Source organism: Bison bison, unplaced genomic scaffold, assembly GCF_000754665.1.
Source record: "Bison bison bison isolate TAMUID 2011002044 unplaced genomic scaffold, Bison_UMD1.0 scf7180017864163, whole genome shotgun sequence".
Classification (NCBI taxonomy): Eukaryota; Metazoa; Chordata; class Mammalia; order Artiodactyla; family Bovidae; genus Bison; species Bison bison.
In genome coordinates, this window is record NW_011494735.1 from 8,855,002 (window position 1) to 8,877,018 (window position 22,017).

At 35.4% G+C, this 22,017-nt stretch overlaps 1 protein-coding gene across 1 annotated transcript in view; it reads right to left on the reverse strand.

Annotated features, from left to right (window-relative positions):
- Positions 1-227: 227 nt before the first annotated feature.
- TBK1 (TANK-binding kinase 1) overlaps positions 228-22,017 on the reverse strand; it is a 43,290-nt gene continuing 21,500 nt past the window's right edge. The window contains exons 8-21 of the mRNA XM_010841585.1: positions 20,319-20,498; positions 17,656-17,852; positions 16,735-16,793; positions 16,250-16,341; positions 14,668-14,769; positions 13,313-13,391; positions 9,094-9,215; positions 8,919-8,995; positions 8,279-8,318; positions 7,370-7,471; positions 7,145-7,241; positions 6,137-6,243; positions 5,842-5,913; positions 228-1,004 (exon numbers count right to left, since the gene is read on the reverse strand). Of these exons, the coding sequence (XP_010839887.1) occupies positions 953-1,004; positions 5,842-5,913; positions 6,137-6,243; positions 7,145-7,241; positions 7,370-7,471; positions 8,279-8,318; positions 8,919-8,995; positions 9,094-9,215; positions 13,313-13,391; positions 14,668-14,769; positions 16,250-16,341; positions 16,735-16,793; positions 17,656-17,852; positions 20,319-20,498 (1,378 nt within the window). The 3' untranslated portion in view covers positions 228-952. The remainder of the gene's footprint in view (positions 1,005-5,841; positions 5,914-6,136; positions 6,244-7,144; positions 7,242-7,369; positions 7,472-8,278; positions 8,319-8,918; positions 8,996-9,093; positions 9,216-13,312; positions 13,392-14,667; positions 14,770-16,249; positions 16,342-16,734; positions 16,794-17,655; positions 17,853-20,318; positions 20,499-22,017) is intronic.

Below are 22,017 nucleotides of genomic sequence, written 5' to 3' on the forward strand. Positions count from 1 at the left end.
TTTGTCTAGAACCTTGGGTACATTTTTCAAAGAGAAGGCTCTCTTTTGGATTTGTACAGCGTATGTTTATGAAAGAACTTCTACTAAATTTGGAATCAATGGTTTAGAAGAGACATAGAATTGTCCCTCGTCCAATTTCTAAGGCTAATTGACCATTACCATCCACATTATTTTTCAAAAGATAACTTTTGTTTCTCAAACTGTTGTACACAGAAAAATACAAACTGTTACATTAAAATCGAGAAATTTATTGATATTTCTTCATGAAATAGTAAGCAGAATTAAAGTAAAGAAGAAATGTACAGCCTAAAACAGTTGAAATGATCCTAAAATTTTTATGACAATTATACATTTATGGCCAAAATAAAAAATGAACAGTTTTTAATAATTCATCACTTCAAAAATTTTGCTCAGTAATTTACCTGAAATTAAACAGATAGGAGGATAACTGGGATAATGCCACTTTATCCTTCTCAAAAAAACTGAGATCTTAGTACAACAGTGGTTCGGCTCAGCTCTCCACTCACAGAAGCTATCTCACCATTCTGTCACTTACAAACGTGTCAACAATCAGCCTTTACTGATTGTAAGGATGCCAATTTTGGTTCCACTTAAAAAATGTTTTCAGCAGGCAGTCGGAGATACATGACTTAGTTGGCCTTACTCAGAAAAGTCGACCATCAGTATCTCAGAATATCGGTCATGGCTTTCTTCTAAGTGCTAACTGAGGTCAAATGTCCTCATATAATTACGAATGTTAAAAGGTAAAATTACATCTTAACAGCAGCCAAAAATTTATATATTTTTATGTATTTACAATATTATACATATTTACATGACCACATCAAATAGTGAAATATAGAAACAAGAGACCACCTATACAGGCATTCATTTAATGCCTCGACATTATTTTCTTGTGCAAACTGAAACTTGCCTCGAACTTCTTATAAAGCTAAAGACAGTCGACATTGCGAAGGCCACCGTCCATGGTTAATGAGCCAAACCTAAAACACAAAAGAAGAAAAGGCAATCTCACAAGATTCATTTATTTGACCTCTAACATTTTAAAGAATATAAAATACTTCTTAGATGAACAAACTATTCTTTTTAAAGAGTTAACCAACTATAATTTGCTCTATTTTGAAAACAGAGCAAAATACACTTGCTCTAATTTGAAACACAGTGGTATTATTATAAATATTTGAAAAAATACAACTCAATGGCTTGGGAAGACTTCTTAAGAGAAAACGAGGAGTGCCATAATCTAGAAAGCATTAGGAAGAGTTGGGTAATTTCTTTGGTTGGGTAATTTCTTTGGGATGGGATTTATAAACAAAGATGTGGAGCTGGGAGTCAGGGACAGTGTGGAATGGAATCCTGCTAGAACAGAATGTTATTTGGAGGAATAAAATTGGGTGATTAGGCTGGCATCAGACTATTATATTCTCTGAATTCAGTACAAATTTATATTTGACTTTTTAGGTAGCAGGAATTTATGTGGTATGATTAGATCAGCATTTGGGAAGATTAGTTTGCAGAGGAGAAGGGCTGGTCAGGCATACAGGTAGGAGATGATGGCCATGGCTCACGAGGGAGGGAAGGAGATCTAAACGAGGCCGATGAGGGCAACAGGGGACAGTTTGAAAGAAGACTACCAAACATGATGAAAGGAAGCAAAAAAAAGAGCTAGTGTCTAGAACAATTTATGTTCATGGAAGGAGAAGAAAGGGGAAGAGGAGGAGGAAATTACAGGGGAAACTGAGTTGGGAAGGATGACAAGTGATTTTAGATACAAAAAAATCTGAAGTGTCAGATATCTATGTGGAGACAGTGCAGAAGACTTGGTTTCTATTACTTGTTCTGGCACAAATCCTTAAGTGGTCACTCAAATATTTAAGTTATGATTCTGCCAGGTCTGGTTACCCATGAATTGTCAAGCCAGCACATAAAACATGACTTATTGGACATGCTTTGGGAAGTGGGGATTTTCTTTCACAAAACAGAAGTGATTCAATATATCAATAAAATTTTGTTAAAAAATTTTAATAATCTTTTCTACTTGCTAATCTTCAGCCTTTCTGGATAAATTTAGAATTTAGCTAAAGTTGTGAAGAAACTAGTTTGAATAAATTTATGAAGTTATAAAGAGATAATTTCTATGTAGATGCTATAAACCAATAGGAAAAGACTTTAAAACCTAACAGGCAATTCACAGAAAAAAAAAAAAAGAAGAAACATATAAAAAGATGTTTGATATCACTATTAACTGAAGACATGCAAACTAAGATAAGATACCAACATCTACTAAACAAATTGGCACTTGAAAAAGTGGTAACATTCAACGGGATAATAAGCAAGTCTTTCAGAGAACAAACTAACAAAGCTTATCAAAATTTAAATGTGCGTAACCTTAGACCCAACAATTCCATATCTAGAAACCTCAAGAAATCAACCCTTCAAAAATTCTTACACAAGCACATGAAGAGATATATGAACATTTATGTTCACTGAAACATGGTTTGTAATTGTGAAAAATTAGAAACAATTTAAATGCCCAATACATAGGGATGCACTAAATAGATATGGTAGATGAATACGCTAGAATACCAGGCAGCCGCTGAAAATGAGAAAACTAAAGCTATAGGTATGGATATGAAAAAGTGCTCTTGATATATAGCCTTAAGTGAAAAGACTAAACCAGTGTGAACAGAATGATTCCATTCTTATAAAATACACATGCACAACAAACTATTGTTTACTTCTATGGGGGTGGAGAAGTATGAGACAGTAGATGAAGACTTTTATTTCAGTTTTTACAATCACATACGGCTAAAAGTTGATTTACCGATTCATTAAATTCATTAAGAAGGCCGATGATACCACAGAAGTGTCTGATAACTTTCTGCATGTAGCTCAAATATCATGTGATTTCCTGACATTTAATCTTTTCAAGCCTTAGGAAGCTGTGTGGTCTTTTATTTGAGAGAACAGGGTTAGTAGGGGGAAGATGATGTGAGGAGATAGGAGGCTGGGTTCCAGCTCCAGTTCATCTTCTCAGGTATGAACGTCAGCATCTGTGGAACACTGACAAATCTGCTAGACTCTGGAATGCAAGGCTGGAATGCATGCTTAGTGAGGTCATACAGCATGAAAGTGCTCTTCAAGTATGCAAAACACCACATAAACATGATGTCCTTGCATTAACATCTTGGTGGTGAGACGACTCTGGAGAAACACCTAAGGGCTGGAAAAAGAAGGCTTTTCCTTCATGAGCCAAATATGACTTCACTTCTCTGAGAAACACAGACAAGGAGTCTGAGAAAAATAGCCAACAAAGTGGCTTTATTGGCTCTATATGTTTTCCAACTTTTTCTCCTTGATCTATTAGGATTCTGGAGATAAGCAGACACTCAGCTCCTCCAATAACTCAATGAACAGATGATGCTCACGTGCAAGGAGGTATGCAGAGGGTTCTGTGAGTTACACTATCAGAGTGCTGCCATCTCCTAAGCAAATCTGATTTCAGAACTGAAAATGATGATTCCAATGAGAAAATGTTTGGAAAAATAATATGCAAAAGATTTTTGTTTTCACTGACTGATTCAAAGAATTCTATTAGGTTGCTGCAAAATTGCGATTTTACACTGTTGAAATTTGCCATTTGATACTGGAATACATTCTTAAATAAATGTGGTTACGTTGTCAGACATCATATTAATGTGCATGTCTCACCTTACATGTTTTTGCTAATGACTTATTACTTGCTGTTTATTTTATATTTATTTTAGACTATGGAAATGATGTTAGACAAAAAGCAAATTTGAGTGATTTTCTTATTTGAGTTCAAAATGGGTCATAAAGCAGAGCAGACAACTTGCAACATAAGTTGCACATTTGGCCCAGGAACTGCTAGTGAACCTACAGTGCAGTGGTGGTTCAACAAGTTTTGAAAGGAGATGAGAACCTTGAAAATGAGAAGCATGGTGGTCGGCCATTGGAAGTTGACAATGACCAACTGAGAGGATCATCAAAGCTGATCCTCTTACAAATACACAAGAAGCTGCCAAAGAACTCAACCTCAACCATTCTATGGTCATTCGGCATCTGAAGCAAACTGGAAAGGTGAAAAACCTCGAGAAGTCGGTACCTCATGTGCATGCGTACTCAGTCACTTCAGTTGTGTCTGACTCTTTGAGACTCCATGGACTGGAGCCCACCAGGTTCCTCTGTCCATGGGATTTTCCAATCAAGAATACTAGAGTGGGTTGCCATGCCGTCTTCTAGGTGATCTTCCTAACCCAGGGGGTTCTAAAACATCTCTTAAGTCTCCTGCATTGGCAGGCAGGTGACTAATGAGCTGACCACAAATCAAAAAAAATTGTCGTTTTGAAGTGTCATCTTCTCTTAATCTATGCAACAACAAACCATTTCTCAATTGGTTGTGATGTGGGATGAAAAATGGATTTTATATAAACAACCAGCGATGACCAGGTCTGTGTTCGGACCAAGAAGAAGCTCCAAAGCACTTCCCAAAGCCAAACTTACACCCAAAAAAAGTCATGGTCACTGTCTCGTGGTCTGCTGCCCAACTGATCATTACAGCTTTCTGAATCCTGGCGAAGCCATTACATCTGAGAGAAGTGTGTTCAGCAAATCAATGAGATGCACAGAAAACTGCAACACCTGCAGCCAGCACTGGTTAACAGAAAGGGCCCAATTCTTCTCCACGACAATGCCCAACAGCATGTCACACAATCAACATTTAAAAGCTGAACAAATTGGGCTATGAAGTTTTGCCTCATCCGCCATATTCACCTGACCTCTTGCCAACCGACTACCACTTCTTCAAGCATCTAGACAACTTTTTGCAGGGAAAATGCTACCAGTAGGAAGCAGAAAATTCTTTCCAAGGGTTCGTCAAATCCCGAAGCATGGATTTGTATGCTATAGGAATAAACACACTTATCTCTCATTGGTAAATATTTGTTGATTTTAATGGTGCCTATCTTGCCTGGAAAATCCCATGGACAGAGGAGCCTGGAAGGCTGCAGTCCATGAGGTCGCTGAGGGTCAGACACGACTAAGCGACTTCACTTTCACTTTTCACTTTCATGCATTGGAGAAGGAAATGGCAACCCACTCCAGTGTTCTTGCCTGGAGAATCCCAGGGACAAGGGATGGGCTACCATCTATGGGGTCACACAGAGTCGAACACGACTGAAGTGACTTCGCAGTACCAGCAGCATTTTGACTAACATGGAGAAGGCAATGGCAACCCACTCCAGGACTCTTGCCTGGAAAATCCCATGGACAGAGGAGCCTGGTAGGCTCCAGTCCATGGGGTCGCTAAGAGTCGGACATGACTGAGTGACTTCACTTTCACTTTTCACTTTCATGCATTAGAGAAGGAAATGGCACCACTCCAGTACTCTTGCCTGGAGAATCCCAGGGACAGGGTAGCCTGGTGGGCTGCCATCTATGGGGTCACACAGACTTGGACACGACTGAAGCGACTTAGCAGCAGCAGCATTTTGACTAATAAAGATGTGTTTGAGCCTAGTTATGATTTAACATTCATGACCCAAAACTGCAATTACATTTGCACCAAATCTAGCATTAACCAGCGCTTCTATAAAATGAAATCAATCATAATTATTTCTTTATCCAAAAAATCCCAAACATTAAAAGGTATCATGAAATTCACAAAACCTAAGGGTTCTAACTTAATACTCCTTTCTCACTGCTTAACCTATTGATACAGGAAGACAGATACAAGTATAGATACGTATGTATGCACTCAATTGCATAATCACCAGGCAGAATGATTTTTTAATTACTCACCTTTCTAAAATATGATTATTTTCAGCAAGTTCTTTAACTACCCCTTCCATTTCTTCCTTTAATTTCTTCATACTATATTCAAAATAAAAATGAAAGTATCTCTGCTTAAAAAAAGTAAGCAAATGTTCTACGATTATATTTACAGTATGTTTAGTTCTCTAGATTGATCTAAGCCATTAAATAACATTAGCAAATGTATTCCTAACAAATATAAAACATTTCAAAATAAAAGAGCAAGTAAAACAAAATAAAAACAAATAGAAACATTACAGTTACCAAATAATAAATTTCTTACCCAAGAGTCATTTCTACTAATGTGTTAGAACATGGATAAATTGGGGTCATGGTATGTTTGATTCCACTGGAGGCTGCGAACATTTTCTGTGGCAAAGTTTCTTGTAACTAAAACATCAAAAACAAAAAAAACACATCAATCACAGAACAGAATACTTACTACAGATCTTGGAACAAATATTACAGGTTTTAATAAGCCTATTATAACTTTACGCTGTAATTTCAAAACTATCAATAATACTTAAACTAAAACTTTTTAAAAAAATTTTAGATGATAAAAAATGATTAGATGTTTTATAATTAAAAACATCTAAGTTCTTGAAACTTGGCTCCAAATATGTATCATATGGACTCCCCTGGTGGTCCACTGGTTAACAATCCATTGTGCAGTGCAGGGGACATGGGTTTGATTTCTGGTTGGGGAACTAATAATCCCACCTGCTGTGGAGCAACCATAGCTACTGAGCCCACTCACTCTAGAGTCTGCACCACAACTGGAGAGCCTGAGTGCCAGAACTAGAGAGTGTGTTCACCACAACGGAAGAGCCCCTGCGACAACTGAGACGAGCACAGGCACACAAACAGGCGCGCCAGCTGCTCAGTCGAGTCCAACTCTCTGCCACCCCATGGACTGTACTGCCGGGCTCCTCTGTCCATGGGAGTCTCCAGGCAAGAATACTGGAGCAGGCTGCCTATGCCCTTCTCCAGGGGAGCCTCCTGACTGAGGGACAGAACCTGGGTCTCCTGCATTGCAAGCAGATTCTTTCCTGTCTGAGCCACCAGGGAAGACTAAATAAATAAATAAATATCTTTAAAAATGATTTAAATGGTAAATGTTATACTATGTACATTAAAAAAATACATATCACAAATGAGCAAGTGGAGCTGAATACAGGCATATTATATCCTATTTCTCTCTTTTTAATCATTATCAGATTTAAACGGAGAAGAATTTTAATTTTCCCTAATAGGAAAAAGGCTTTTTTTCTAGATAATTTTGAAGCTATACCTCATTAGTATATTCTTGATACTTTGATACTTCTTCTTCAATATCAAAACACTGATTAGTTAGGGATAATAACTGTTTCCTAAGGTGAAGCATCTTTCTGAAAACCAAAAAGAATCGATTAATAAGCAGTCTAAGGAAATATTACCCTTACTTAAAATGTGTAATATAGATTAGATTGTATATTGGGCAGCCAACCACTAATCGCCCCCCAAAAAGTTTACTTACCTCATCCATTCTTCTGACTTATCCAAGAAAGCCTCATACTTTTTAACACATTCATCCGTAAAGTGGGTCATAGCTTTTGTTGCATGATAATACAGTTTTTGCCTGTAATTTAGAAATGATCAGGGGCTTAAAGCAATGTCACTGTCTCTATTTCCAATATTAAAGAGTCTTAAAATATATGAAATTTATTTCCTGTAACGACTGTTGTGGGTTTAGGATATTTACAGTAGAAAGCACCTAAGGTTTCTAAGACAGACATTTTAGCAGCAAGAGAAGAAAAAGAAGGTTCATAGGGGAGAACAGTCAAAATCTATTTACTGAATGAGGTTAAGGTTAGAGGTGGTTAGGTGTGCCCTCACCTATGTTCTCTATTATCTGTCCTTCTGTAATCAGAGCACAGGAGGCGGAAGAAGACTGTCCCCCTTATTCTCCTATCTCTGTAACCTCTGAACCAGGGAGCCAGGTGAGTAGGCCTCAAATATGTGCACATTCAGTAACAGTTCTATATAAAGCCAATATCAAGATGTATTTTTTATTGTGATTAATCACAACTTTAAGAAGAATCTCATTAACAATATAACCAAAAATAATTATTAAACATAATCTGAGAGGAAGGAGAGGGTGAGATGAATGGAGAGAGTAGCATGGAAGCATATAAACTAACACATAAAACAGATGGCCAATGGAAATTTGCTATGATTCAGGGAACTCAAACTGAGGCTGTCACAACCTAGAGGGGTGGGAAAAGGTGGGAGATGGGAGGTGGGAGGGAGGTTTAAGAGGGAGGAGACATATGTACATCTATGGCTAATTCATGCTGATGTATGGCAGAAATCAAACCAATACTGTAAAGCAATCATCAATTAAAACAAATAAATATAATTAAAAAACCATAATCTGGACACTTACTTATCAAATTTGTGGATCTGTTCTTCATTATAAGCTAGTCCTAAAAATAAAAATATATATTACTTTTATAAATGTAGAATCATAAAATCACATGCAACTGTTTTCTGAGATTATTACTTCAAAAAGCCTAAGAGTTTAAAGCAGATGTTACAAATTTGTGACCCATGGGTAGATATAACCCACAAATTTTTTTATTTGGTCTATATATTGCTAACATTAAAAAAAATTAATTGTCAACATTTAAAAATCAGGATATTTCTAGTAAAGTCTATTTCTAGCTTCTCTTGAGATCTAGGAAGACTGGAAAAACAATTAGGTGAATCTGAGTACTGGCTCTCCCCTTCTGATGGGGGCAGGGTTGGCGAGGGGCTCCTCTCTACTTCCCCTCAGTCTCTATTGGCAAATCTCATTCCTTTCTTTTACATGCATCACCACTAGAGGTTTTAGAGACCATGATCCCTGACTTGAAATACTCAAAAGGTTGAATTTTTAATACATTCAACCTCTTGCCTTACAGAAATCAAGTCTCTGAAATAAATCACTTTATGTAGACATCTTTATTAAATATAGCAAATAATTCAACTGAATTACAACCAGTAGGACTGACTCATTAGATTAACAAATGGGAAATTTTACTTACTACGTTCTGCTTTGTCTTTTTTGAACTGATAGTAAATCTCTGTGATGCAATTTAACAGGACTTGTAGCTTTTCTACACTGTTTTAGGAAGAAAAATCCAAATAAATTAATTGAGTCTATGTGAAAAAGGACATTTAATAATAAGAGCAGAAACTACCAATGCACTTATAACCTACTGTCTATCTTTGGGATGAGTGCCTTCTTGATGGGTCCATGTATCGGCAAGCAATCCACCTGGAGACAATTTGCTTTCAATATCCTGGAGACTGGTTTCTATTGTTCCCTGAGAACTGGAAAGCTAAATAAAACCAAAGTGTTTAGATCCAGATTACCAAAAATCAGATACGAAAATCACAATGCCAATGAGCTGAATGTCTGAATAGTATTTCTTTTGTAGATTACTTCAAAGTCAGAATAATTATTTTTACCTTTAAATGCAAGGACAGTTTCTTAGGTCGTATTCAGTATGATAATGATAATTATCATATGACAATATGTAACTAAACATGAGTATGAATACATTTTATAAACACTGCTTACATCAAATATTCTTTTTTAAACACACACACAAAATACTTGTAATCATTCAATTAAGCTTCTGTTTCTTTAGTTACAAAGTATGGTTAGTACTCTATCTCATGAAAATCAAACAGGAGAACTATTAGCATAACCCCAGGTATAAATGTAGGTATGCAAAATTGTTTAGAGATTAAAAAAAGGAAGTCCTCATAAAAACAAAAAATGCAAAGAAACTTCATCTAAGACCCTGTTCATTTTAAGCTTAATAAATTTATCACTTATCTACCAAAGATCTGAGTATAACTTACAAAGAAAAGATGGTTAGACTTAAAGGATAAATATATTTGAATATTTTAAATGTCCTGATACACATTATTGTTTTTCGAAGTTTTAAGTGATGGTTTAGGCAGCTACTAGCAACAAACAAACGTGCCCTTTTCACCCTACTCTGTTAGCACTGGCATTATACAGTTTTACTTATTTGCCTGCTTGCTTACTGTGCTGCATGCTTTGTGGGATCTTAGTTACGGCACCAGGGATTGAACCCGTAACTCTCAGCAGTGAAAGCATGGAGTCCTAACCACTGAACTGCCAGAGAATTCCCGGTGTATCATTTTAGAGGGCACAAGCCAGCCCATAACATCACTCACAGCAAGGAAAAGGAGATAAAGCCTTAAGCCAGTTCAGGACAGGGAGTTAGAACTGAATATTTCACAAACACCCATAACTCGAGGAGTGCAGGGATTTTGGTCATCGTGGCTATTCTGCTGCCTGGAACAGGTCTGGCCCAGAGTTATGTGTGTGCTCATTTGTTTAAATGGGCAGAGAAATAAATGAACACAGAGTGAAAAGAGACAGGAAAAGACTGAGGTAAGATTGGAGAGAAGGGATAATTTTTAAAGCCTTGTTAATTTGAAAGACAAAATGGTATCTTACTGTTATCCTAATAGGCAATTTTCTATTACTATCAGGGTTGAACTTTTTACCCCCAGAGTTTCACTTAGATCTACTCATTTTTAAATCATTTATAAATGTTCTATGTCTATTTACTGCAGATTTAATGTTTTCCTTATGCATTTGTTAGGGAAAAAATTCCCTGGTGGCTCAGTCGGTAAAGAGTCTGCCTGTAATGCGGGAGACCCAGGTTCAATCCCTGGGTGGGGAAGATCCCCTGGAGAAGGAAATGGCAACCTACTCCAGTATTCTTGCCTGGAAAATCCCATGGATGGAGGAACCTGCCAGGCTATAGTCCACAGGTTCACAAAGAGTCAGACATGACTAACTTCACTTTATGCATTTCTATGAGCTGTGTTTATTTAAAAAAAAAAAACAACAACAGAAAAAGCCTCTTTATCTCATTTTCTCAATCTATTTGTTTTTTAACATTTTTTTTTTCATTTAACATATAGGGATCTTGGGAATTCCATGGCAGTCCAGTAATTAGGACTCCATGCTTTCACTGCCAGTGGCCAGGGTTCAATCCCTGGTCAGGGAACTAAGAACCCACAAGCCAAGTGGAGCAGACCAAAGGAAAAAAAAAAGATTTTAAATTCTTATATAGCCAAACTCATATCTTGCTTTTCATGCTTTATATCTTTCTTAACACTAATGTTAAGAATGTGTTACCTTATAGTTCTAAAATATGGAAAATAGTTTATGGACAAAGTTTTTTTTTACAGCACCAAAGTGTGTGAAATAGCAAGCAACCTGAAGGACCAACATTAGGGGGGTAATAAATAAAACTAATAATAAATCAATTGGCTGTAATATTATTAAATGTCTATTTAAAAAGTAGTGGGACTTCCGGGCCGTCCAGCAGTTAAGACTTTGTGCTTCCAATGCAGTTTGTGTGGGTCTGATCCCTGGTTGGGTAACTAAGATCCCGCATGCTGAAGTATAGTCAAAAACAATAAAAAGTGCTATTACCAACAAAAAAAACCTGGAAAATGCCTTTACTATAATGTCATACAAAAAATAAAAAAAACTGTATATACATAGGGAAAAAAATCATTTAATAATATATATAAAAAGACAACCAAACAGTGATTGACAAAATTTTAGCAGCATCGGAATCATTTGGAGAGCTTGCAACACTGACTGCTGGGCCCTACCATCAGTTTCTGATTCAACAGGTGGGGCCCCAAAATGTGCATTTCTAACAAGTTCTCATGTGAGGTGAGGCTGCTATTTCAAGAATTACTCTGAGAATCAGAGTAACTGAATCAGAGTAACTGAACAGAACTTTTAATAATCATTTTTGATTGGTATGTATATACATAACCTTTTCTAACTTATATATCTTACTTTTATGGTGGGAAAAAATTTTGAGGTCTCCATTAGGGAAGGAGCCACAACAACTCAACATGTATGAGGAAAAACACTGAAATCTAGTGAAAAATAAATGGCCTGAAGTTAAAGCCCTGACTTTGTAAGACTCCATGAATATTTTAACCATCCATGCTTTGATTCTCCTACGAAATCTAAATCCTCACAAAAATGTCATAAAAATGAGAAACATTTTGGACTCCATGAAAGAAAACATGCAATTTCAATTCAAAGTGCTGAAATGACAGCGGCACTTGAAAGTGCCGTGAGGTCTATGAGCTGGTAAGTCAAGCTCCAAAACAAAGGCAGAAAAAATAATAGAAAACGTTTACAACAATATGACTGCCTATATTTTAATATGGACAGATACTGGGGAAAACTTTTTCCCGTTTCTCTGACTTTTCATGTCTATTCTATAGAAACATTTTCCAAACATTTTTGATCATGACCTATAGAAAGAAATTCACTTTGTTTTAACCCAGTATCATTAAAGCGTAAACAGTAAAACCGAACAGAAAGTTTCATGGACTAGTAATATCCTTATATGTGATGCATTCTGACATTTTCTACTCTATTTCATTTTTAAAACATTGCTGGTTGCAACGCCATTAAACTTTACAACTACTAATTGTTCATGGCTCATATTTTGAAAACCACTATTTCAGATCTAAAACTGAGGAAAAGAAATAACTAAAAATCAGCCTAAGCTTGGAAAGAGAAAAGGAGTATAACAGCAAGTTCTAAAATTTCTAACATCCATTTCATGACAGAATACTTAAAATACTAAAAGCATGCAGGAGTATATACAGCATTTTTATTTATCTCATTTAATTGGTACAATAACCTGTGAGGTAGGCAGAGTACGAAACTACCCATTTTAAAGAAGAAAAAAGCAAGAATGCACAGAATTGAAGGCCTTGCTTAATTACGTAGCCAGGCAGGAATGAATCAGTGGGTAAACAGGGACTATCTGGGATTAGGAGTCATTTCACAATACCTAATTTCATGCTCTTCCACCACACATTTTAGTAAGAGATCCAGAGATTACTTGAAATGCTACTGCATTTTTCAGCAGAGATTTTGTCCTAATTTCTTTTTCAGTTATAGAAACAAATTATTGCCTTGAGAAACTCAAATCTTTCTTTCCTTACTTTTTATTTTAGAAAAGATTGGGTATTTTCCTAACTTGCATCTATTTCTAAACAAGTTTATACATTCTGCATGTCAAATTACATTTATGAACTTGCTTTAATTTCCACAAAAGCAACGCAAGAGCACTGTGAATTCTAAAGACAGAAAGGGAGAGAAGAGAAGAGAAGAGAGAGAGAGAAATGGGCTTAAAGCAAAGAAGGCATTTGGAAATGTCATGAAGAACTTCAATGCAGTAAAGGGTATTTAAATAATTATAAATAGTTTTTTACAGTAGAAAAAGGCTACTATTTCTCCTGAGATCTTTAGGTACATCATCTCTCTAGGAAAGTTCATTTTTAATATTGTCACCAAAGGAATAGACTATGAACCTACAATTGTCATAACTTTGTAAACACTTACTCTCAACAGCTTGGTGTGTATGTCTGAAATTTCACCTAACTCTGCTGCTTCTAGGTTGATCTTCATCAACTTTTCATATCTGTACAAAAACAAGTACAGAAAAATTAAATGGGCATAGATTTTAAAAGATGTTTCATAAATTATATTTGACCTATTATCATAATGATTTAAGAATAGAATATTGAATGCAAAGCCTACAATCAACAATTCCAAGAAAACGTGATGTCTCTATAAAAATACAATTTTATATATTTGTATTTATAAATGTTCAGACTAAGAGATAAACTATAAAAGACAACTTTACTTCAGTCTTAGGCCAGGATAGTCAAAATACTAGATTTCTGATTTAATGGAGGTCAGCAGTATATACAGGTTCAGTTATTATTTTTTCTACACAGTACAAGTAGTAGAGCCTAGGAACAGGGCAGTTTAAAATATCACTGTGTTTCAAAAGGCATTCTCAGGAATAAGTAAGAGTAAATTAAACAATAGTAAGTAAGAGTAAACTAAGTAACAGTAAGTAAGAGTAAACTAAAGAATAATAAGTAAGAGTCAATTAAATACTAATATAAGTAAGAACAAACTTATTAATATAGTGCTGAAGAATATGCTTTTGAACTGTGATGTTGGAGAAGACTCTTGAGAGTCCCTTGGACTGCAAGGGGATCAAACCGATCAATTCTAAAGGAAATCAGTCCTGAATATTCATTGGAGGGACTGATGCTGAAGCTGAAGCTCCAATACTTTGGTCACCTGATGTAAAGAACTGACTCATTGGTAAAGACCCTGATAATGGGAAAAACTGAAGGCAGGAGAAGAAGGGGACAAGAGGATGAGATGGTTGGATGGCATCACCGCCTCGATGGACATGAGTCTGAGCAAGTTCTGGGAGTTGGTGATGGACAAGGAGGCCTGGCATGCTGCAGTCTATGGGGTTGCAAAGGGTTGACTGAGCAACTGAAGTGAAGAATAAACTGAAGAATAATCCCCAAATTCTAAAACTACTTTCAAAATACAGTTTTAGAATAACTTCCTACTTTCTTTGATTACAGGTTTTATATTTCCTATGCAGAGTTGTATGTTTAGCAGGTAAAAAATTGAAATGTTTCTAATTCAGATTCCTTTTCCTTTTCAAAGGGAAGGAGAAAATGCTACCAAAGAGATGGTATTCATTTCTTACTGAGACAACTGGATATTTCTGTCCTTGTGAGGAAGTGACTTAATCTAAGGTTGTCCCTTAACAGAAAGACTTGCATGGCATGCTATATCATGTTAACAATAACTAAACAAATTAAACAGAAATGGAATAATAGTTAACATTTTAACTATTATCAGTAAGATGGCAATCTACTCACACTTTCACAGTTTTTTCAATGTTTCTGATGCAGAAATCCAATGTGATCACAACTTCTGTCTTTTTGTGAACAGTTTCATTATAGTCATCTTTAACTAATTCTCTAAAAAATAATAATATTCTTATTAGTTTATCTAAGGAATTATTTATTTGCTGTTGTCTTTCACTAATTACACTGATGTACTACCTTCTGTTCACACAAACTTCTTAATAGTCTTGATATATTATGAAAGCCAATTACCTTTTTATTACTGAAAGCATCTCTGTAACACTTATCCAGGGCACAAACCATTACCAGGTCAATAATTTGGAAATCTAAGGCATTCAAATTACATTAAGGAATAAAAATTAATCTTCAACCACACAAATAAGCTGAACAACATTATATTTTATACCACCAGAATTAATTTTTACTGTTCATAGTAGACTACTGTCTGATTTATACTTTAAATCAATAAATATGATCTCTAAGGAAACACATAATGAGACAGTATATAACTGAAGAGCTTCTGATCTATATCAAGTCAGCAAACTAAGGCCTGATGCCTGTTTTTGCTAAAAAGAGTATCTATATTTTTAAAGTTTGTAAAAACAAAATGAAAACAAAGAAAACTTGTGGCCCATGAAGCCTAAAAGATTTACTATTTGAAAAAATATGCCAACAGTGGTCTACATGAAAAACTATTTTCTTATGACTTATTGAACTAAAAACTAATAAGTAAAGAAATAAAAGGTTCACAGAGCTGTGACTTGGACAGAAAAGAGCAAGAGAAAACAAGAGCTGTTAGTAACAATGCTATGATACTGAATGAAGTCAACATTTAGATTTTCCCAGAAACCGTTTAGTAAAAATAAACAGGCTTCTTAATAGAAAGAGAAAAGCATAGGTTTACAAGTTGGGTATGTGAACACATAAAAAATATTTGAAGCATAAATGACAGGTTTAACATAAAGGTGACAGAAAAAAAAAGAGGCTTATACTTTTTTCTTCTTAGAAAAAAACAGCAGACCAAGAATGATGAAACGCTTCCTGTATGTTTTTGTGAGAAGGGAAGGACAGGTGTGAGGTGGGTATACACAAACTGTCACAAGCATTAAAGCCCAGGAGCACACGAGTCCATCATTATGTGTCTATAAAATCCAAAAGCTTCAAATGACGTTGTATAGAACTAGAGGCATGGTTTTTAAGAGAGACCATTCATTCTCCACTTCTCTGAGGACATATATACTTATCCACAAAACATTTCTTAGGGTCATGGGACCATGGCAGTGAAAGCATGAGTCCTAACTACTGGACCACTGGGGAAGTCCCATTTTCTCCTGATCTGTTTTAAAATTTAAAATTTTAAAAATTTTAAAATTCAGATACTATTTGTCCTGTCTTATATTTTGTAGGAATAAAATTAAAGGAAAAAAAAGCTGCTAAATATTTTGTAAACTAAATGTGAAACAAATGTACTATAGTAAAAATCATGCACGTGACCCTACCTAGTCTGAAGAGGTAAAGTACCCATGAAGAGATGATCAGTTATTTAGTGAGGTCTATGTGAAGATCAATTTTCAAATTTCAATCCATTACTTACATCAACCATCGTATCCCCTTTCGCACTAATTCCTGATAAAGCAGCAAGGTACTGGCAATTCTACAGGCATAACACACAACTCCTGTCATTGCCTAATGAAGAGATACAAAGTGTCAATATTTGGTGCTAAATTGTGGTATAGGGTAAGAAAAACTTTCACATAAAATTTTTCAAACATTCCTATTTTTATCATTAAAAACAGGATAAAGCTACTAGTTCCTAAAAGCTAAGGACAGATATAACTGCAATAAACATTTCATCCTTAATATAATAATGGTAAACATGCATTGTCTCAATGAAGAACATTTTCTTATGTGTTTAAGAAAAGATATAAAGAGAGAACATGAGACAATTTGTAATGGATAACAATCTAAATGAATAATTTCCTAAGCTATACAGGTGTATATAAAGATACACTTTTTATTGCTTCCATTATTGATAATTTTAATTCAGATGTTTAGATAGTAATTTAATTAAATACTAACCTTAGCCATGCTGGCATCCCCATCTAAATCATAACGTGGATGTACTTTAGGGAGGGAAACTGAAATATGAAATAAAATAGTTAAAATCAGAAATAAAAAATGCATTATTTTAACCTTTATACATCAACCTCCAAATTAAACATTATCCTCTAAATTACCTTTAAATTAAACATTAGTGATAAAAACTCTTTAATGTTCTTTCCCTGGTTTAAAAAAAAACATGCTCATTCTTTAACAAATTACTACCTGAACTATTTCTAAGGAGTTTCACCTCTTTTTCTTAAATATATTCCAACATAACAAGTTCAATGCTTTTCTTTAAATCTAAATCAAATCCCAAAGATCTAAATACAAATGTAAAATTCCAGGTAATTTTTTTTTCACCATCAGAATTAATAATTTAAAAGATTCCAAAATACAGATCTAATTATTCTTAGATTCCAAAGCCTGGCAAAGAGTCCTATTCACCCTGAAAACAATAAACATTTGTTGAAATTTATGATACAAAAGGTTATTCTGAGGGTTAGTAAAATATTAAAAGCAGAGAGCTACAGTAAAACATGTATGACAAAGTATTTTACCATTTTATAAACAAAATATTTACTGTCAAATCTTGTTACCTATGAGGATTTTAAATTTTACTACTACTCATTTGATTAACTTACAAATTTTAATATTTATAAAAGTTCCACATTAATGTCATCATTAATCAACTTTATGAAGATGACAATCATTTTTATAGTTTTTTTTCCCTTGGGCTGCGCTGTGTGTCTTGTGGGATCTTATTTCCCCAACCAGAGACAGAACCCAGGCCCTCAGCAGTGAAAGTGTGGAGCTGTAACCACTGGACCACCAGGGAATTCCCAGTTCGTTGTTGTTTTTTAATGGCTAGTAAGAACAACAAGAAAAATCCCAACTTACTTTTTTCATATATCAATCCTATGGTACTCAGAGGTTCCCGGCTTACTACAAAGATAGGGTTTTCCTCAGAAGTTTTAGGGAAATGCTGTGCCAGTCTTCCAGGTTCTAGAACTAAACGTCGTCCTTCATATATAAGCTCTTGATTTGAAGAAATAATTTTGGTTTGTTTATATACTAGTTCATGAAATACAGTAGCACTGTGTGAGAAAAATCGAAAAGGACAACATAATTGGGATAAAATGAGAGGTAAAATCTTTTTTTTAAAACCAGTGCCACGACATCTATTTCTCAGTAAAACTTTAGATCGTGACCAGTCCACAGAAATGCTGCTTTGTTGATGTGGACACTATAAAGTCTACTAAACTGAAAATTCCACATGGTCTGTTGGTATGGCAGTCAATTCCAAGACATTTTTATGTCTGGACACCTATATTGGATATGTGCAATTCACAGGAGTCTTAGTATTTCATAAATGGGAGCCAATACAGAAGACAGTTTGAGGTTACTGACTGGAGTCAGAACAGCTGGGTTCAAATTTCAGTTTGCTTGCTTACCACTTACTTACTACCTTAAACTACTTAACTTTTCTGTGCTGTGTTTCTTTATCCGCAGAATGGGAGTAACAGTCCTCACCTCACAGAACTGTTGTGAGGACTACATGACAAATATATAAGGAATTGAGAACATCACTTACAACATGAGTATATAATATGTGTTAAATAAGCTAATAAAATCAGGTATTTTCAAAATGATGTTTTGGGGGAAAAGGTAGATTCTCCCTAAAAAGATCCATGAAAAAAAGAAACAAACCAACATTCCAGCAGCACTGTTGTGATTTTTCTCTGCCAAAAAGCCTCTGCTGTGATTTTTGGCTCGGGCTCAGGTGGGCTTTCTATGTACACATATACTCTTACAACGAAATAGTGGCCAACACCTAACTATGTTACATTTCTATTCAGGCTATTAAGCACCAAAATATAGATGATGATTAATATATTTTAGACAGCATATTAAAAAGCAGAGACATTACTTTGCCAACAAAGTCTATCTGGTCAAGGCTATGGTTTTTCCAGTAGTCATGTATGGATGTGAGAGTTGGACTATAAAGAAAGCTGAGTGCCAAAGAACTGATGCTTCTGAACTGTGGTGTTGGAGAAGACTCTTGAGAGCCCCTTGGACTGCAAGGAGATCCAACCAGTCCATCCTAAGAAGATCAGTCCTAGGTGTTCATTGGAAGGACTGATGCTGAAGCTGAAACTCCAATACTCTGGCCACCTGATGCGAAGAGCTGACTCATTTGAAAAGACCCTGATGCTGCAAAAGATTGAAGGCAGGAGGAGAAGGGGATGATAGAGGATGAGATGGCTGGATGGCATCACCGACTCAATGGACATGAAGTTGGGTAAACTCTGGGAGTTGGTGATGGACAGGGAGGCCTGGCGTGCTGCAATTCATGGGGTTGCAAAGAGTCGGACACGACTGAGCAATTGAACTGAACTGAACCTAATGTTATATTATTTTATTCATTCTATTTACATTATTTTCAATGTTTATAATATTGTAATGTTAGTTAGTGTTAGTCACTTAGTCGTGTCTGACTCTGCAACCCCAGAGACTAAAGCCCACCAGGCTCCTCTGTCTATGAAATTCTCCAGGCAAGAATACTAGAGTGGGTAGCCACTGCCTTCTCAAGGGGACCTTCCTGACCAGGGATCAAACCTGGGTCTCCTGCACTGCAGGCAGATTCTTTACCATCTGAACCACCAGGGAAGCCCCTTATTGGATACAGATATTAGACAAAATGTCTAAAGTTTTATTCCATCTAATTGATTTTATTCCTTAATAAATAACCAGTGAAAGTCTCTTTTTTAATTTCATGAGGCATCAAAACTGCTACCTGAGTCTTGTTAAAATAGAAACTAAGGCATATAGAATGGGTTTGTAATGCTTTCCACTTTCATTTAAAAAAAGCATTTTGAGATCACTGTAGGTTCATGTGCAATTGAAAGAAATTGTATAGAGAGACACTAAATACTCTTCACTCAGTTTACCCCCAGTGGTAACATCTTGCATAAGTATAGTACACTATTATAATCAGGACCTTGATACTGACATAATCCACCTATCTTATTCAGATTTCCCTAGTTCTACATGTAAAGGTGTGTGTGATTTAGTTATATGTAGTTTTATCACATGGGTAGATTTTTATCACGTAGGTATAATCTGTTTTTTTAAGATAAAAGGAATGGGTCTTTCCCCAGCACTCAAGGGCTTTAGGCCACATATGCAGATAATTACATGAACTATCTTTAAGACTCATGCTTTAATATTTTTAAGTGACAGGACAATACTCTTAATAAAACCTGGCTCATTTATTAGTAAATGCTAATTGTAGTTATGTGGTTAAGTAATTTGAAAGAAGGCACATAAAGGAAAATAGTCTTGTAAAATTTGTAGTTTAAGAACAAGTTAGCTTACTTGTAAATTTTAGAAAATTAATCTTTTTACTTTAAAGATAAGTGAAAAGTAATTTACTAAGCACCAAAACATTTTCTAACACTTTCTACCCAGAAATGGGTACATCTTTTCTTCACCTGATTTGTGAAGATACGTAACTATTATATAACATCATGATATAGGAAAAAATATAAAGAGGTACTTACGTATTATAGCCATGAATATAAACTTTATGAGCTGTCATTTGTTGTAGTGAAAAGACATGAACTATCATCCGGTGAAGTATATCACTAGTTTCTGCAAAAAACTGGTCAAAACCCCAACACTTTTCTTGATCTGCCTCAAGGATGTTTGCAAGAACAGGAGTAAGCAGAACTTGAAGACCCCTAAAATAGTATTGAAAAGAATTACATGAAGAATCTAAGTACAAAATCATAATATTTACCAACAAATCAAAGGAACTGTTATTACTATTATCAGATAAGATTAATTTAAAATTGTAAAAAATCTACCAACTTTTTGGAAAGCCAGGTAACCTTGATTTAATATTACTTGTCAATGAACCAGGGGTTATGGTATTTTTATGTTGGCTTTTACATGTTATTTTCTTTGATTCTCTCCTTCCCTAGTTTCCTCACTTTTCCAAACATCCTAACATTGTATATACATGGCTATCCAGGTGAGATCAGTTGACTGGAACCCTGTGGTCATGAGGATAATGGTTTAACTTCAGGGTCATTAATGTCCTTTTAACATGTCACTCCAACACCTAATTTTTTATGCTGAATTCATATGCCTTTTGCAGCATACTTCTTCAAGAAGGAAAATCACTATAATCATTTAGCAATCAATTAATGCCAATTAAACTAAGAATAATCTTTGACTGTGTTAGTCGCTCAGTCTTGTCCGACTCTGTGACCCCATGGATTGTAGCCTGCCAGGCTCCTCTGTCCATAGAATTCTCCAGGTAAGAATACTGGAGTGGATTGCCATTTCCTTCTCCAGAGGATCTTCCTGACCCAGGGACTGAATCTGGGGTCTCCTGCATTGCAGGTGGATGCTTTACCGTCTGAGCTACTAGGGAAGCCTCCAATCTTTAACTCATAAACTTAAATATTAAAAAAAAAAAAAATGAATGGAAAGAACTTAATTCTTTCTCATGCACTACCTGAATTTTAAAATATGTTTAAATAGACTCACTCATGGAATTTCAAGTCATCTTAAAAATATATTCTTGACTACATGACAATGAAATAATTGTCTGTTAACAGTTTTTACGGTATGTGTACGCAGCATGTGCGTGCTCAGTCGTGTCTGACTCTTTGCAACTCCACAGACTGTAGCCCACCAGACTCTGTCCATGGAATTTTCCAGGCAAGAATACTCAAGTGGGTTGCCATTTCCTTCTCTGAAGAATCTTTCTGGCCCAGGGCTCAAACCCAGGTCTTTTGCCGCATCTCCTGCATTGCAGGTGGATTCTTTATTGCTGAGCCACCGGGAAAGCCCACCAAGTCTTGATGATAATCTGAATCTGAGGATTCAGTGGAGCTCTGAGTTACATACACACATGAACTTTGAATTACAACGTCAATCTATTTTTCACTTATATCTGTTTTCACTCAAGCTGAGTTAGATTTGTCTCACTGGCTATCTAGTCTTGACTAATACATATGAGAAAGAAGATGGTTATCTTTTTTCTGTAGTTCTTACATTTTTGGTAGTTGTTTTCATTATTGATTGTTAGTACTCAAAGTCTTTAGTATTTAAAAAAATCATATAACATACTTTGATACCTAAGCAATTTTTATAAAAAAATTTATAACTTAGTATACTGAAGAATAATTAGACAGATAAGGCCTGCTACCCTCCTGAAATATGCAATCTATATTTCAGACTGACAAAACA